The 18,961-nt window shown below is 39.6% G+C and overlaps 1 protein-coding gene across 1 annotated transcript; it reads right to left on the bottom strand.

Moving 5' to 3' along the window:
* Positions 1–1,916: 1,916 nt before the first annotated feature.
* Positions 1,917–17,519, bottom strand: LOC134006217 (FHF complex subunit HOOK-interacting protein 1A-like). Its single transcript, XM_062445306.1, has 16 exons — positions 17,370–17,519; positions 15,865–16,057; positions 14,958–15,179; positions 14,612–14,774; positions 13,901–14,012; positions 10,593–10,694; positions 9,945–10,001; positions 9,768–9,854; positions 8,894–9,061; positions 8,691–8,770; positions 8,104–8,276; positions 7,353–7,464; positions 4,594–5,975; positions 3,387–3,565; positions 3,163–3,283; positions 1,917–2,371 (listed from the first exon to the last, which is right to left on the bottom strand). The coding sequence occupies exons 1-16, from the start codon at positions 17,472–17,474 to the stop codon at positions 2,100–2,102; spliced, it is 3,528 nt and encodes a 1,175-aa protein (XP_062301290.1). The 5' UTR covers positions 17,475–17,519; the 3' UTR covers positions 1,917–2,099.
* Between the last annotated feature and the right edge of the window lie 1,442 nt (positions 17,520–18,961).

The following is an 18,961-nucleotide window of genomic DNA, read 5'->3' as shown; positions in this document are numbered from 1 at the left end:
CAATAATTTATTCCAAAAGAAAAGACAAGAAAACAGTAAAAAGATGACAAGTGTCCCCGCTGTGGTTCATGAGCAAATGTCACTAACAATGTCGAGCTGAAAGGTATTCAGCTTCAGGGTTTGGTCGGGTTTGTCCATGCCATGATGTCACCATGGTAACACAATTTGCGTTAAGGAGAGAGGCTGGTAGCATTCACATCAAAAGGATAAAAATGTTGCTGGTATTTGAATATGGACATTGTTCTGTTGAGAGGTGTGACTAACTTCTTCACAGCTTATTACACAACATGAAAGCAGTTTCCTCTTTGAAACATAAAAATGTCGGAAGTCAAAACGCTGACCTCAGCAGCTTTTTCCTGTTGTATTTACCTCATGAAAGCTCATAAGATCTTCTTACATAAGCAGGAACTTAAATCTACCATATTTCTAACTTGACCTGATTGTAGCACAGCACAAATGAACACATTTTCAGTGAAAAAGGACAAAATTAAAGACATTTGTCAAGAAAAATCATACACTTTACATCAAAAACAACAAAATGCCCAAGTTTAAAAGATAGAAATCCAGACCAGATATTTTCATTAGACATATATATACATCTTCCTTTCATTTTTTGCGTCTTGGCGTATTGCACTAAAATCTCTGTGTCAGGTAAAGTAAGGCTTAATCATTACTCTTAAGTGTGCATGTATTTATGTGCATATACAGTAATGACACAACAGAAAAACACAATAAACAGGTTGACAGAACTAATCCCAGAGGCTCTGCCCCTTTTGATTCAGATTCAGCATTAAAATTTCATTCATCTGGTTAAAAAAAAAAAAAACGAAAAAAAAATGGATGAATGTTCAACTGTGCACTCCAAGGTTAACTGCAGATGCATAATAACACAACAGGACAAATGTAAGATGCATAACCGAAAAACACACATCCAGTTTTGTTTGGTTTGTTAAACTCCAGCCATTAAATTATCTACTGCCTGTAATGGTTTGTATTGTAAATGTTCAGACATTTTAAGTGCAGCTGTTGCATTATTTAGGTTATTGGAACTCCCCACTCGCCAAAAATAGGAGACATGTCAGTGAAACGGGAAGTGAAACCGTGTCCGAGCTGGTGTTCATGTAAGAAACCACAATTAAGCTTCAAGGTTAAAAGTCAATTTTTCTTGTAATATTTTAAATAACATTTACTTTAAATGTTAAATAATTACTTTCTAATTTAATTGACAAACCGTCAGAGCTAGCTAGCTAGCGGCTTAGGCTAGCTAGTAGCCTATCTAGCTTGGCTAAATTCATGTTGTGGTTGTTGTGATATTGTTGACAAATGTAATATCTGTTGAAAATATCTGACATAAAGTCACTTTAAAGTATTAAAGGTTAGTTTAGTTTTTATATTAGTGTGTGCGTCAAGTGTGATCTTGAGTTAGAGGGAATTGGTTTAAAATGGCCACTACTTTTTAAATTTAATAGACATTACCATTTACCATTTAAAAACAAAGCAGGTGTACATCTTCTTTGCTTTTAAATGTTAAAAAAATAACTTTCAAACTGGATTTACGTTCATTTAGCCAAAGCAGCTAGATCGTAAGCTAGCTAACTTGGCTAAAGTCACATTGTGGTTTGTAACGTTTAATCTATTTCGTGTAAAGTTTAATGTGTTTAAGTAAGGATCGTTTTATTTTTATACTAGTTCATGCCATCCAGAGTCGGAGGTTGATTTAAAATGGCCGCCATAAGAATACGTTTTTCAATATTTTCAAACTGTTTTCTTTCTTCTTCTTTTTTTATATCAACAAATGAGTACAAGAGTGTAGAAAACTATTTGCACGGATCCCACAAATGCATAGAAAACTTGAACAATAATTTACCTACAAAATAATCTTCATATAAATATCATCCATATTGTCACCGGGAAAACATCAAAATATTCAAGTGCTGCCAGGAAAACATACATAGAGTAAATATAAATCTATGCATAAAACCAATATTTTGCTGTAATATCCACTTGTACTCTTGAATGAGTAATATCATATGTGTTGCATGTTTAGTTTTTGTATTTTCAGGACTTTGGAGATCTCAGTCTTCTGTTGGTGTATTCCATTAGTTTTCACAGATGGTTTGAGCTGATGATACACTTCCCCACTCCTCCGCAGTAGAGTCCGGGGCGATGCTGTGTTCCTGTGCGATGGCTGCCAGCTCTTTTAGAAACTCGGCGTACAGAACGATGGCGAACACTCGGCTCTTGGCCTGAGGGGGAATGGTGGGGCAGGGCGGCAGGACGCCAAGAGGAGGTGGAGCCAGAGGGTTCCTCACAGAGCCATTAGGCAGCGATGCGTCCTGGATGATTTCACCACCATGAGACTCGAAGCACTCTGAAAGGATGAAAAAGATTTACTGCCACTGTTACTTCTACTCCTACTAATGCTGGTACATCTTTTCCAACTATCACCACAACTGTCTAAAACTGGCTGGTGCCCTCAATTTTCGTTTCTGGGGCTCTACTCGAATATCTTTGCATGATTTCCAGTTAAAAACTCCTTTATTGATCTTATACTGATCCTTTATGCAGCCCCTCAGTTCAGCCTCTGTCTAAAACAGGCCGTTTTAGCAACTGTCTCTTTAAGGCCCCCCTCCCCTCCTGATGAGCCCAATCTGTTCAACATAAACTAACTATAGTAGCAGTGTTTTGTCTTGTTAGTTACTTAAAATAGACACTCAAATACATCCGCACATGTTTAAGCCTAAATCTGATCCAAAATACGAGAGTGGACAACGTGAACAATGGGGACAACCACAAATGCCCAAATGAGCATTAATTTATCTGATGCCTCTAACATTAGAATAATTGTTTTTCAATACCTTTCCATTACAAATTACATTACAAATCAAAATGTAAAAAAAATGATATATAAGAAGTTCATATGACAGATTCCAATTTGGATGTAGTCAGGTTTAGAGCAAAAAACAGTGATTGTTGTGGTTCTGACAAAAGATGTGGTTAAGATTTAAGGTAAGTTTTTGGTCATGGCTAAAAAAAGAAACTATGCTGAATCAAACTGTCAAGAGTAATTATTTACACAGCCACTACAGTTCCCTGTCAGATCTCACTTTGGTTTAACATACGAGCGTGTGTGTGTGTGTGTGTGTGTGTGTCTTCACTAACCTCTGAGCTTGCTGTCTTGGTCTTTAGCCAGCAGGAACCTCCAGGCCTGAGTGACCAGAGCAGGGTAGTCTGGTCTGGCTGATACGTAGCGCTCTATCTGAGCATGCACCGACACCAATACCTTCAAACACACAAAAAAAACTATGTATACACCATATTATCATTTACACCCATTTAAAAGAAAAGTGTAGTATGAAATCAAATTAGATCTGTTGGTGTGTTACCTGGTACAGTGTGCGGATGCTGTGCTGGTTGTGTGTTTGTGTGCTGAACAGGAAGGATCTCAGCAGAGGTTGTGGGTACGACGCCAGCTGAGCCAAGATGCCCGTCACCAGCAGGTTCACAGCGATGGAGTTTTCCATAAGGTTCTCCAGCCGGGACAACAGGACGCTGATGAACGGACCTGTGGCATCATGGGAAACTAAAGGTTAGCGTGTGTGTGAGAGAGGGAGACCTGGAAACAATATGAGACATTATAAATGATAAAAAGTGTAATAATAGTAGTAACATTTCTGTATTGCAGCTGTTTGTTGTTTTGTTTTTGGATCAAAAATGCAAATTGCTGCCTCTAGATGTCACTGAAGTCATTTTGTTTTTAATTTCAGGTTAAAACATTAATTTTCACCACATTTAAGCACATTTTCTAAAACATGAAGCAGTTTAATGACTATGTATCCTTTTTAAGTCGCTGTTTTTCACAATCCACCATGGATATGTGGAATCTAATACGTACAATGTTAACTTAACTACACAATATATCTCAATTAAAAAGCTTCTGTGCAATTTCTCTTGCAAACAGTATAGAGGTTAAACTTAATCTTGGTTAAAGTCTTCATTAAAAGAAAATGTCAGTGTCGTAGCATCTATAAAACATCGCGGAGCAGATTAACTTTAAAATATGTATGAGCAACGCATTTGACAACACTATTGGATTTACACTTGTTTAATATTTTGAGTAACCCTTTCATGTTAATAGGTACATTTAATGCACATTTCCAGATCTACAGTACCTTTATATTTTTGGGGCTTTTTACAATTACAAACTCCTCATTTATATGATCCTGGCTTTTGCACAGTTCCTCAAATAAGATCAGTTCAGTTCCTCTGAAACAGGAAGTCCCTCTCCTGATGAGCCCCACTCTGTTCTGATTGTTTCAGTTTTATAGTTGGATTTCGTTTATTGTTCTAGTTCTTTGAGCCCTTTGTGTGGGCATGTGTCAACAATCTGATGTCAGAAGGGGGAGGCAGTAGAGGAAAGAGCCCTGGCTTTTCACTTGATGGGAGCATTTTTACATACGTTCACCTCGAGATTAAGAACATTACTAGATCGTGTTTACTATCTGACATTATAACAGTATATGAATAACAGAAAATCACATTTGTCCTTTAATCTGATGCAAGTTCTCTTTGGCCTAGACACAACTCACAAACCTGTAAATGGTACTCCGTGCTTCCTGCTGCCTTTCTTACTGCTGCACCTCCTCTCCTCTACTTCCTCTTCCTCCCCATCCCCCTCTTCATCTTCCATCTCCTCATCCTCTCTTTCCTCCTCTCTGTCATCCCACGAGAGGCTGAACACAAATTCTTCGCCGAGACCCGCTTCGTCCTCTTGCAATCTTTGCCTCAGCGTTCGAACGCGCTTCCTAAATGTGCTGATGTCATCTGTGATGTCGTCACAGTCTGGCTCCACCCCTAACGACAGCATGAGCTCTTGGTATTGGGACAAGAAGTCGTCGTTCTTAGAGAATTTCTGAGACCTTTTCTTATCAGGCAGACTTTGAGACTTGGCATCGGTTGCAGGCACCGAAGGGTCGTGTGGCTCGAATTCAGAATGGCCATTGGGTAAAGTGTTTGTCACTACACTTGGCGTGTGGTAGTGTGTGTGCTGCTGGTGTGTTGTGTGTGTGTGATTGATAATGGGTATGAAGTCACTGTGATTGCAGTTTTGCTTAAATGGCGCGTCGTCTTCATCAGAGTCATCACATTCGTCGATGATGTGATCCTTTGAATTGAAACCATTTGTAAAAAGCTGACGTGCCTTTGGCTCCGCTTGGACAAACACATCCTCCTTCCTCTTCTCCATCACCTTTCCCCAGTCTTCACTCCTCCTCCTCCTCCTCATCTCCTTCCCATAATCCTCACTTCTTTTCCTCTCCTCTTTCCCTGCATCTTCGCTCCTCCTCCTGGTCGACATGATACTGTGAACTGTTTCAATCACCGTCCTCCCTGTTGTTGCTAACCTTGTTGAAAATGTTGCCAACGTTACTGCTGATGGCCCCTGCTGCCCGTTTGAAAAGCTTCCGCGTGCCCGTCGATTTGCTGCCATCATCCGCTCCAGAATGGCTGCCTTTGTGTCTTTCTTGGCAACAAGATCGTAGACGAGAATGTCGTCCTGAAACTCGGACTCCTCCACGTAAGAGCCATGCACAAGCTTGGTGGCACTGCGTTGCATTTCCTGAATGTGTCGAGGAAGTGCAGGTGTAGTGCATCTTTCACCGCTGCCATTTGCAAACGCCGCATTTAGCATCGCTGAAGAAGGATCGTCATCTGCAAAAATGTCATCCCACTCCAGCTCCAGGGCGGAGCTGGCTCTGCCTGTCTGGTTGCCAGTGTAGATGGTGTCCGAGCAGGACGGGGTCGGGGAGAGAGCTGAAGGTGGAGGAGAGCTGACCACAGAGCAGATGGAGTCACTCTTGACTCGCGTGACGATCTCTTCTTCCTCTTCATCCATATCGTCAGCTGGTGTGTCAGATCGGTATTCTTGAGGCGGAGGATCAGTCCCATCATACGGAGCCGACCAGAGCTGACACGCCCTGCAAGAAAACCAAAACGAATCAGAACTAAAGACAACAACTCCAGGTAACAACTACTTTCATTTATGAGTAATCTCAGATTTGGTCTATAAATTGTCAGAAAATTCTGAGTATCCCAATATTTCTTTATGATATCTTCAAATGTCTAGTTTTGAATAAGAAACAATCCAAAACAGAAGAGCAAATCCTCCAGAGAACTATAGAATACTTTGCATTTGTTATCAAAAAATGACTCAAACAATTATTTGATTATCAAAATGACTGTAGATTAATTTCTTGCCAACTATCAAATCAATTAATCAACAAATCACTGAAGCTCTATTAAAGACCAAACACGATGTCACCAAGACCTCCAAGCAAGCAAGAAAGAAAAAAAAGACCTCAAAGAAATTATAACTGTGCTGGTCAGTCTGGCACATTGGTTGGTAAAAAGCAGTATCTTAGTAATGTGAGTATGCAATGTGTGGATGAAGTCTTGAATCCGTTCCTACACATGCACTACCACAGGTTGCCCAGTAGATGTCACCAAAGGCCTAAAAGTAATAAGCCGTTTTCTGCTCAGTTCAGCTTCCGCAGTCACTCTGTTGTGGTTAGGACTCTTTTGCAAAGCAGTTTGGTGGTGAGTGCATCACTATGTCTTTAGAATATATTGGTTGAGTAATGTGTTAACACCAGTAATATGAGCTGAGATCACCAATCCAACCATTGTCTCAAACCTCTTGATTCTGGAGTCTGTCCTATTACAACACTGATTGAGACTTTCCCTTTACATCTGCATCTAAATAAGAGTTTCCTCTAGAAAAGGCCTTATCGGGAATTAATAGACCTACATTTAAATAGCATATGCCTTAAATATGTTGTATGCAGTAGATTAGTTATATTAGTTACACACAAAAGATTATAAAATAAAAGATTAGTTATGAAATGTGTTCATTTATCAGATTGTTGACAGTCAGGATACATTATACATCTACAGACTAACAGTGGGATTGTTTCAACATTGAATGGTGCAGCAGAAGGCCGTTTAATCCTTTTTTTTGGTGAAATTTCAGTCAGCAATAATTTTTAATTGCTTAATCCATCCATCCGTTTTCTGATGCTTATCTGGGTCACATTAATCAAATTAATTATATCGTTACGAATTATTGTTATACGCTGTTGGGAAACATTGAAAAAAGTGATACAAAGTAACAACAAATAACTGTAGACCATATCGACCATACTGGTTTCAATCATATTTTACACTGATTGGATGATGATGAGGAAACAAGTATTAAATTGAATTCTTTGTAGCATTAAAAAGTCTCAATTTTAACTTGGTAAAGCTGCAGAAACTCTGTATACTATGTGCAGAAGGAGGGGAAAGTTGAGCCTGACCTGTGGGAGGTGGAGATGGCCTGTTGGGCATCCCAGAGGTAGTGGAGGTAGTTTACATCCATCAGAAAGTCTGAACCACGACAGTAACCAACACTGTCTGACACTGACAGATCTGACAAAGAGAGTCAAAGTTAGTTGACATTGTACAGATTGAACAGGACGGAAAACACGCCCTCATTAGCAGCAATGTGGATATTTTCTGGGTTCTTTAGTCCTTTATAACAGAAAACTGAATATCTTTGCATTGTCAGGACAAAATGAGGTCATTTTAGTTAAGGGGTTGGGCAATATATTGATATTATATCGATATCGTGATATGAGACTAGATATCGTCTTAGATTTTGGATCGTAATATCGCGATGTGTCATCAGTCGTCTTCTCCTGGTTTTAAATGCTGCATTACAGTAAAATACATAATTTTCTGAACTTACCAGATTGTTCTAGCTGTTCTAGTTCTAGTTATTTACCTTTTACCCACTTTTTCATTATATCCACATTACTGATGATTATTTATCACAATTTCATAGTATAAATATTTAGTGAAAGCATCAACAGTCATCTCTACAATATTGTTGTAATATCAATATCGAGGTATTTGGTCTAAAACATCGTGATATTTGATTTTGTCCATATCGCCCAGCCCTATTTTAGTTGTATCTTAGTCTTTAGGAAACAGTGATTGACATTCTTCATCATTTTCAACTAGCTGATAAATCAATCAACAGATATAAGCAGCCCTGGTTGTACTGACCTGCTCCTTTGGGCCAGTGGATGTGCCCAGAGTGTGTGTTCAGGTTCAGGGGGTAAACGGGGCACCAGGAGGGCATAAGGAGCAGAAAGGAGGAGGCACTGGAGGAGTAACAGTCTCTCTGCTTTAGGGAGGAGCGCAGCTTCCTGCTCAGGTGGTTGCAGGGAATCAAATACCTGGAAATACACAGACGGACATGCTGCTGAGGGAAGAAAGGTCCTAAATTCATTACATTTTACATCTTTGCATCTATCTATCTGTTAAGATTGCTAACTTTGATTTCTCCAGTCCTATTAGATATTTTTTGTCCGAAATCTTGATTTGTTGCTCACTATTGAGTGAACCATCTAGTGTTTATTACATAGGGAGTAGTGAATAAAGGAGTGATTCCAACTCAGCTTATATGTCCTGCTTTTTGTACAAATATGAACTTCCTGTGAGATCAGGCAGAACAAAAGCCAGACTCTCTAAGCTCTACCCAGACTGTCCTGATAAACCCCCACCAGGCTCTAAGAGCAGATTAAACAAAATCTAGGAGTTAGTAAAGTCGATGCATAAAACAATTTGACTTTTGACCCTTTCAGACTGACCTGAACACCAGCTGCAGCATGACGTCTTCACAGAAGAGACCAATCAGAGTCCTGAACAGAGCCAGCGACACCGTGCCCAGCTGATGAACACACAAGAGTTAAAGGTTGTCTTGCTTCTTCTGATTCGAAGATCATCAAACAGTAGATAATCGAAGAGTGTGTGTGTGTGTGTGTGTGTGTGTGTGTGTGTGTGTGTGTGTTACCTGGAAAGGTGTGTTGACCCTGCTGACCAGCGTGTCCAGGATGTGCACGTTGTCGTGTGTGTGCAGCAGGATGAAGGATAGGAAGGTTTGAAGGAGGGCGGGTTCAGAGATGGAGCGCAAGAACAGATCCAGGTAGGCGGTGGTGGTCATGACCTCCTCCACCGTCAGCTACACACACACACACACAGAGAAATCTTTATGTATGCATGAATGTGTTGAATAAGTTAGTCCATCTACATTCAGGCTTAAATGTTACATTAACTCTACTCAGATCCTGCTGGAATTACTTTAACTACTGTATGAATTACACGTGTGCCCCCTTGTGGTGATAATATGTAAGTGATGTGAAAAAAGGGCAACAAGATATTTCAGGCAAATGAAACTCTCCAGGTTAAATCATTAATACAAAATATGAACAACTGTGTTAGATAATATTGAGTTGAAGGTGGGAGACTCGTAAAAAATCCCACATTATCAGTTAATAGGACCACCATGATGTAATTTTGCAAGAAACATCCAATCACAGAGCTTAAAATTCTGGAGGAAAAAAAACCTAAAGATTTCAATGTTGGGAAAACTGAAAACACAATCTTTTAAACTTTTTGGGTTAATTCTGGATTAATTCAGCAACTATTCTGAATTAATGGTGGCTGAGTATTGTACTTTTTTGTAGTAATATGAGCCAGAGCCAAAGCCAAATTAAACTTATGGCCTTTACTTTAACATTTATCTTTACATTATCTGGGAGAATCCTGTGTTTCTGGGTTCAGATATATTGAGGATATATTGAGAATATGTTAAAGGACAGTTGTGGGGACACCCATTTCCAACACTTTTTAAACACTTCACAACTCTGCAGTGATGTGTTTGATACCTTGTGCAGAGCAGGAGCCAGAACAGGCACCAGGAAGCCGTTATAGATGTAACTCAGCAGCTGGGACCGGATGGACGGATGAGCAACCTGAAAGAAAGAGAGAGAGAGTTTAATGCTTTTTTTTTTAAATGATCTGTATTATTAGTGTGTTTATGTGTGTTTGTGTATGTACGTTACCTTGGTAACAGCGCTACAGAAGTCCAGTGAGTGCAGGAAGTGGACGAGAGCTGGAACCTGTTGAGTCGAACAAAAAAAAGGTAAAACTGACATCGCCGAACAATCATATATAAAATTCAGTTAGTTAATCAGTTGTTCAAGCAATCAATTGATCAAACTTTATTTATACAGCAGCTTTAATACAAGTTAAAGTAGTTCAAAGTGCTTTACAGTTGATTGACAAGCTGATAACAAGTGACAACATAAAGAAAAAAGAAATTAAATTGAAACGGATGCACGCAAGAGAAAATAAGAATGATAAAATTGTTTAAAAATTTAAATCAAGTAAAAAATAATTAAATAAAAATACCCAGAGAGCTTGTCCATGTGGGTTTAATTTGGGCTGCAAATATGGGTCCCAAGTGGGTTTGTCTGCAGTGTCCATGGTGATCCCACCTGTGTTTGCCCATATGGGCTTCAAGTGGGTTCTGACTGGGTTTCAGGTGGAGCCCAACCTGGAGAGGCCCATGTAAGCCCCATATGTATAAACATATGTTGTATGTGTACCCATATGGGTCTAAGTCAGACCAGAATGCACCTTAAATGGGACCAATGTGGGACCCATGTTACTGAAACCATGTGGGGCCCACAAAATGATGGTTACGCTACCTGCTGCCAGTCGGCCTGGTCCAGACTGTGCCAGTCTTCACTGTAAACCTGCAGCCTGGCTGGAAGAGACGAGTACAGACCAGACAGACCTGTGGCCAGCACCTGTGAACACACACACACACATACACAAGTTTGCATTTATTTATGTAAGCAGTATTTTGGTCTACATGACTTGATTAAACCAACATTTGTTAGAAATTTGCACCAGTGATAAACAACATTAACTCTAATGGGTCTTTCATCTTGTGGTTCTGGTCTTCAGAAGGGACTGCATCAAAATCAAAATCTAGTTTTAACCTTTACATACTGTTCAGGGTCAGATTTGACCTATTTTTACAAATGATATCTGTAAAACACACTTTTTTTTTAGCCAGACTTTTCCTAATGTGACCAGTAGTATACAAAAATGGAAATAAAATGCGTAATTTTTTTTACAATTTCTGTGCAGCTGATACCGATTTTTATATATGCAAATGTATAAAATAAAAAATAATAGCAGTAACACATGTTGTTCTACATAAAATGTTTGAAAGTAGTGAAAGAAGGTGATCATTGTTCCCTGAAGCCCAAGTGAACATATTCATATGACTTGTCAAACAGTCATTTCAGCTCTGGAGTAACACCATATATAACAGGCGTCAACAGAGTGTGACCTCAAACTTTTGCACCACAGGAGGTTAATCTGGTCTGCACACAAACACATTCAGGTATTTGTGGAAATTAAATTCCAGCACGGATTAGTTTTTTTTTTCATTTAAAAGCAGCAGAGATGGAGAGAGAAAGAAAGAAAGAAGGAGAGAGGGCAGAAAGATATTGATTCATTAACAAAAACACTGTTCATGAGAGAGGAGAGTGAAGATTGGAGCGATAAGAAAGGATAGAAAGAGGAGAACGAGGAAAGAGAAGGAAAAGAAAGAAAAGAGAAGAGAGCAACATAAACAACAACAGCAGCGTCTGCTGTTTGAAGGTCTCGTTAACAATCAGGCAGCCGTCCAATCATGTGCAGGCTTACTAATCCCTCTCTGTGTCCGAGCCAATCCCACGCTGATTTACTAATCTGCTCCCGACATAAAGATTGAGGTCAGAGTGCGGTCACATGGGCTTAAATCTGACACACAGAGACACAAACACACAGAGACAGAGAGAGAGACACACACACACAGAGACACACACACACACAGAGAGAGAGAGGGAGACACACACACACAGAGAGACACACACACACACACACACACACACAATAAGCACACTCTCTTAATAGGCACACACACTAATATAAGCACACACACACTCTCACAAACACACACACTTATACACGCAGACACACTTATACGCACACAAACACAAACAGTCTCTCACAATAAGCGCACGCACACACACACACACACACACACTTATAAAAGTACAAACTGACAGTGATGCATCCGACATGGCCGACTAGTACACAAAACATGTTTCCTCTTTTCTTTCAACATTATAAAAATTGTTTTTTTGTTTCTGATATTTGTTTTATTGGTTTATTCTCTCTCTCTCTCTCTCTCTCTCTCTCTCTCTCTCTCTCTCTCTCTCTCTCTCTCTCTCTCTCTCTCTCTCTCTCTCTCTCTATCTCTCTCCCTCTCTCTATCTCTCTCTATCTCTCTATCTCTCTCTCTCTCTCTCCCTCCGTCTGCCCGTCCCACCAACACTCCCAGAGGAAGAGTATGAGCTCATTAGTTAATTACATAACTTGTGATAATGAGATTACAATGCAGAGGGGAGATGAATGGGAGGGGGGGAACTACAGATCTCACTCATCTAAATAACCATTTCATTCATAAAAAAACTCAGTAAAAGGATCAGGCATCGGGTTCTGAACAGACCTTTTTTATCCTGTTAAGCCATTGATATGATATGATATGTTTTATTAATGGATTACAGACATGATAATTAGTTTAAGGGATATAACATGTAAAAATTAAACACTGATTCAAAGACCCTTGAATATTCTTCTTGAACAGTTCAACTGAGAATGTCTCTTTGTCAAGTCTTTGAGAAACAAAGTATCTACAGTTTTTCCGACATACACTCTGATATTTTTCGCTCTGACATTTTGGAGATATTAACGAGATTTTTTTCCAACTCACGCACATACAAAATGCATGAAAGCTTTATTTTGTTTTATCTGCCTGCAGACGGAAAGCATGTCGAGATTAACCTAGTTTAGCTCGGCTAATGGAGGTCTGTGAGGGATAAAGCAGCAGATGTGCTCTGGGGAAATATACCTTTAAATACTCCACAGATGTATGGCTGATTTAAATAAACTGCTTCATATATAAAACTGGACTGCTGTAATAAAACTATATAGTCAAAGAGTCAATCAGACAGCAGAACGCTTATCTTAGTGCTTCTAACTTCTCCTTGAAGTTTCTCAGAGTATCAGACATGAAATGACCCTGACACTGGTGGCTACAGACTTTGACTTGTTGTGGAATTAACCATCAAGGTTTAGTGATGAAGGAGTTGCACTATCTGTCCTGAATGTGAATCAACCAAGCTGGTAGTTCAGGGTCTGAAAAGTGAAGCGTATGTGAAGTGTCTTAAACCTGCATTCTCTCTAATGGCCATCAGGGGGCGACTCCATTGGCCCGATTGTATAGAAGTTTGTGGGAAAATGACCCTACTTTTCATTTTATTTATGACCCAACTAAATGATTTACTAATGTGTTTATGGTCTCAGTCACTAGTTGCAAGCCTTCTTCAATACAACATGATGTTAATTTTGTAATATAATATCACATTTAATTTAAATTTGATGATAAAGCAAGGTCACGGTTACATTGTGATTTACACTAGCAGAAATTAGCATTATCACAGTTAAACATAGACTGTAAATGCACTGTGCTAACCAAGCTAGCAGGTAGCATAAGGGTCAGCTCAACCTCTTTGTTCAAATATGGTCAATATTAATCACTTCTGGCTCGAAAAACCCAAGATGGCAGCGGTCAAAATGCCAAACTATAGGTTTCAAAATGTCAGTCTACAAACAGGTGATATCCATCAATCAATCAATCAATTGATTTTAATTTATATAGCACCAAATCACAATAAAGGTTACCTCAAGGCAATAAGGAACCCAAAATTCCCCTATGAGCAAGCACTTGGCGACAGCAGCAAGGAAAAACTTTAACAGAAAGAAACCTCAAGCAGAATCAGGGTCTAGGTTGGCGACCATCTTCTTCAATCAACACTGAATACATCAATGTGTTCCTTACTCTAAAGAGATTTTAGGTTTACCAGTGATGCACATATGTTTGTGTGTGTGTTCTTACAGGACAGAAGTAGGTGTTCTGGGCGATGTGCTGAGCGACTCGAGGTTCGGTGGCCGACAGAGACATGATGAGTAGCAGAGCATCTCTGGCCTGCTGACCAACTGAACCCTGTCTGAGAAAGAAAGATAATAAAGGTTAGTTTTTTTTTCTACATTCATATTCACGTTTTGAGCATAATTTACCAATATGGTGCTGTCTGTACGTGTGATATTTACTGTGTCATGCTTTCACCCTGTACTCTAGAGGTGTGCTTCAATTAGTTTGATGTCACTTTGACATTTTTAGGTATTTAGTTTCTGTTTTTGTGTAACATTGTCAATTTTTATTTGTTACATTATTTTTGTTACTCCACAAAGCTGGTTGAGCCTGTTGTTTGGAGGGATTTAAAGACCATCAATGTCTAGCTTAGCCTCAGTGACTGTATGGGAGACAGTTCCCTTTGAGAAGGGAAGAGACCACTAATTGTATGCTGCTCTTTAGTGCTCCTAATCAAACTTAAATTTATGTATGGTTAAGTTTTTAAGTGTCTTGAAAATGTCTTTTACGCCTCATTCTGCACTAAGCTGTAATGGACCACTGAGGCATGAGGAAATACAGTCAGTAATCAGACAGAAGAGGCAACAACGAGCCTATTCTGCATTCAAAACCTACATCTTCTAACATATTTGGTGCATACATTACATTACAGTACCTGCATGTGTCTATATCTACCTGTGAGTGTACGGTATAAGCAGGGAAAAGAGAAGGAAGTTGGCGGCTCCTTGGTCCTCGCTGGTGTGGAAGAACAGTTCCAGCACTGAGGGATCTTTGACCAGAGCCACACACAGTTGGTTCAACAGGAGGACCAGCTCGGCTTCCACTACCCCGCCACTTTCTGCAGGAGGGATGCAGGTGATTGATTACATGTCATTGGATGGCTAAAGAAAGTCCAGAAATCCTTTAGTGTTGGGGAAAGTTACTTTAACACCAAGAGAGGGAAATCCATGGCTATGATAGTTTGATAAAGACTGAAAAGAGACGTCATCAGACACCTTTAACTACTTCTATATGAACTCACCAGCTCCAGCTCCGGCGCAGGAGGCCAGCAGCATCATGAGGGGCCGTAGAACAGGTTTATGGTGCAGTAGAGGCTGTCTGGCCTGGGACAGAAGCATTTGGTACATCCTGAGCTGCTCCAGCTTCATGTCCTCAGTGAACTGTCTCCTCAGGCTCCACAGAAACAGCCTCTCCATCACTCCCTCCAGAACCACAAACTCCAGGATGGGACCCATCGCTCCGCCTGGGATCAGGAAAATGCATGACTCAGTTTCATGTATCACTACTAATTTTGAATGTTTATAACCATAGTACCAAATGCAAGTAAAGTCGGTTTAGACACATCCTGCAGCTGCTTCAAAGATGCATAAATGTGAAAAGTTTTGAGCTACGTTAATCAGTACTTCTGTCTCCCACTTGTGGCAGTGAGAGTAATTACAAAAACACTGTTGGAACACACTTACATAAAAGGCTCGACCACAATCTACTTAATCACTACTGTTGTGGCTCTAAAACAGTGGATAGATTGTTTCTAGCATCACACCTCCAAGAAAATGAGACGTTTCATTATCAGAATTTGATCCACTTGGTCCGATAATATTTGGAAAGTCTTGAAGAGTGACACGATTCAATTATTTTATCCCCATTCAAGTTAGCAAATGGTTAATCAGTGGCGTAAGTCTCTAGTATGCATGGCCTGCCCATAGAGCATGCTCAGTATGAATTCATCTGGCATTTATACTGTGAAATACAGAGAGGTTTATAGGCTTAGTCAGTATTGTTTGAACTTGTTTGTCAAAGGCTTGAATGTAACGGACGTTCATTTATATGTAAAAGTCCCATAAAACAGGTCTAAACCAGTTGATGAAATATATAATTGTTGACACTAATACATGAGCAGGTTCATTGGTCTTCTTTCTCTCTCTCACCTTGCCCCGCCTCTTCCTCCATCAACAGGAAGAGCATGTGTTCCACGTAGTTCTGGACGGCGCTGGCCTCATCAGCCGGGATCGGACCAAGACGTGATGTTCCTGAGCCGCCACCGCTGCTACTGGCGTGACCGGAGAGGAAACTCAACGCACCGCTACGACCCGGCTCGTGTTTCTCCAGGATCTTGACCACCTGGAGACAAACATTAGAGACAATGAACCAGACTGTTAGTGACCTCTACTCTGAATGTTTTTGTTTATAAATCGGTAATAATTGATTTTTTTTTAGCCACTTGAGGGCAGCAGGAACAAGCTAACATAACACAGAGATGCTGTAGAGACACTGATAATTCTCTGTAGAGCCAAGCACAACACATTACACACATTTCACACTTGTTATACTTAAAATACTTATTATATCAAATTTAGGGTAAATAAAACCACCATAGCTGCAATTCATCCAATGGCCACCAGGACCTATGTTAAAGTGAATGGGGAAAAACCTCCAATAAATTTCAAGAAATCAATCAATTAATTGTTTTCTACAAGAAGTAACAAATTAAAAACTTAAATTCAAGCCTAATGTTTAATATCAAGAAGATATTAAAGCTTAAAAGGAGGTCAATTATGGGCATGGTGTTCAATTGGTGGCAATCTTGATGGTGCTCATCCATCCCATAGACTGTAGGTGAACTTAATATACATAATATAAGGAAGTTGCTATGGTCACTCAGCTCCTTTGCGGCATCTGATTGAGTTTTGAGACGTAACACAATCTTCTTACATCCTCAAATAACTAATCAAAAACAAATAGTTTGGCCCATGTCCCATCCGCTAAAACGGAGGGAGCAGGGTCTATGACCTATACTGCAACCAGCCACCAGGGGGCGATTGAGTAGAGATTGCAGTGAATGGTCAAATATTTATATTGATATCAAATCTTTAGGTTTTTGGTCATTAACTTTCTGTATAACAATGGCTTATGGAGTTAGCCTCTTATTTATATTCATCATTAAGCAGTAAATGTAAACAGAAAAGAGTAATTTATGATTACAGGTGGCTTAAAGATAGATATCTGTGAGGGGGTGAACACGGGATGAACACATGAATGAAAAGAGAGAGAGAGAGAGAGAAGAATGTGATTCACTGTCTGGACTTGTGTTAACCTTTGACCTCAGCTGCTTCAGACAAGAGCCGCACACACAATACACTCATACAGACGGACACAGAGTGTGTGCGGGGTTTTCTTGGCGGGCGTAAAGAGGGCTTTGTTCTAAATGGATCCTGTGTTTAAGGGCCAAAGCTTGGGTCTGCGAATCACACACACACACACACACACACACACACACACACACACACGCACACACGTACACACACACACTAACGCACAATCACACACTGTGTTTGCCAACCATTATGAGGAAAATAGGACAGACTGAAACTGAGAGACAGAAAACAACAACAGAGAAGTGAGTTATTTTGGGTAGACTCGTACACTGACCCACCTGTGCCCAGTGGTTCTTAAACACTATCATACAGGTCTCTGGGTCCACCCCTTGCAGTATGAGAGACTTCCTCCGGTTGCCCCCGAGGACCACCGAGGCCATCATTTTGACTGGCGGTCAGGCGGCTATAGCATGTTCCGGCACCGTGTGTCAAGGTTGGGACCAGGAGGGGTTGTTAGCCGTCTCTCTCAGCCCAGGATCAGGCTCTGTGCCTGGGCTCTGGGAGGAGCTGCTGGCCTGCTGGAGGAAGACAGAGCAGACACTTTATTCTATTCCTCTTATCACTGAGTTCATGCATGTTTTAGCCCATTCTCTACATTGCTGGCAAATATTGATAAGTATAGATATAAGGCTCAGTGATAAATAAGGGGTTGGCAAGATGAGCAATTAAAAATTATCTGAAAAAATAGTTTTAAAGCAGCATCAGGTTGGTCTGAAATGACATTTACACCATTTTTAACCAAAAGTAAGACTGAATCCCCCTGAAAATGTCAAATGGTGTAACCACAAAAGAATGATACATATTTTATCCACCTACAGTGTATTTAAGTGGACTTATACAAATATTTACATTTAAATTTAAAGCATTTTGTAAATATTGAGCAGGATATATCCTAAAACAGCAATTTTTTTTCCAAATAAGTTGTGACAAATTATGTAAAATGTGTTAAATAACATTGCAAAAGTGGATTATATATATTCCACATTATTTTTCTGTATATAAAATCAGATTTTACTGGTTACACCAATCGGACATTGCATCCCGTCATTGACCCTTATATCAGTGTGTGAGTGTATCTCAGCATGTTTTTAGCTTGATTTCCTTCCTTCGGTGCCGCCATTAGTTTCAATTCATTTCACTGTGTTTTGAAAATCAGCTCACAGAGATTTGAGGTTGCAGGAAGGTAATCCATCACAACAAACGTTATTTTTAGCCGTGCCAGCAGCGTGACGCTTAGGGTTAGGAGGCCAGCGGCGGGCGGTCCAAATTAAATGTCCTTGCAGCTATTGGATGGATTGCTATGAAACTTTACAGACATTTACCTTTTTACATTGACTTTTCATCCACTGTGAAGGTTGATAGTGTTGTTTTTTAGTAAAATATCACGACAACTATCAGATTGATTGTCTTGAACTTAGCTTCACACATTCATTTTCCATTAAGGATGAATTGTAATGTTTTGGATGATTCCTTCACTTTTCATCTAGCAACATCATCGGGTCAAAGTTTCATTATATATCATTTAAATACCTGCAAAACGAATCTTCATCTATTTTATTGCAAGCACACTGACATTCACAGCATCTAAATATAAATATAAATATATATATATATATATATATATATATAATCTAACCCAGAATCAAACAAACGATAGCCTGATTAAATTTAACATAGTGAGACAAAGATAATGGATTGATAATGTACTAAAAGGTTTGTTGTTCTGAAGCATTAAATCTCAATTGTCTCAAGTGAATCTATAAATGTGTTTGAAAAAAAGACTAAAAATAAATAAGTAAATGTTTGATAAATATACTGTAATATAATGGATTATCTGTCTCAAGTAAGTTTCATGCAGCTTTATTTCCAC

The sequence above is a fragment of the Scomber scombrus genome, chromosome 23, assembly GCF_963691925.1.
Source record: "Scomber scombrus chromosome 23, fScoSco1.1, whole genome shotgun sequence".
Classification (NCBI taxonomy): Eukaryota; Metazoa; Chordata; class Actinopteri; order Scombriformes; family Scombridae; genus Scomber; species Scomber scombrus.
The sequence above is the reverse complement of the archived record's forward strand: the minus strand, read 5'-3'. Positions and strand labels throughout refer to the sequence as shown.

What these genes read in the sequence shown, in the direction of transcription:
- LOC134006217 (XM_062445306.1), bottom strand. Translation starts at nt 17,474, where the DNA reads ATGATGGCCTCGGTGGTCCTCGGGGGCAACCGGAGGAAGTCTCTCATA. An exon ending in CTTATACCGTACACTCACAG is followed by an intron (nt 14,013 to 14,611) that starts GTAGATATAGAC and finishes TTTCTTTCTCAG; the next exon opens with ACAGGGTTCAGTTGGTCAGC. An exon ending in CCAAGACAGCAAGCTCAGAG is followed by an intron (nt 2,372 to 3,162) that starts GTTAGTGAAGAC and finishes TCATCCTTTCAG; the next exon opens with AGTGCTTCGAGTCTCATGGT.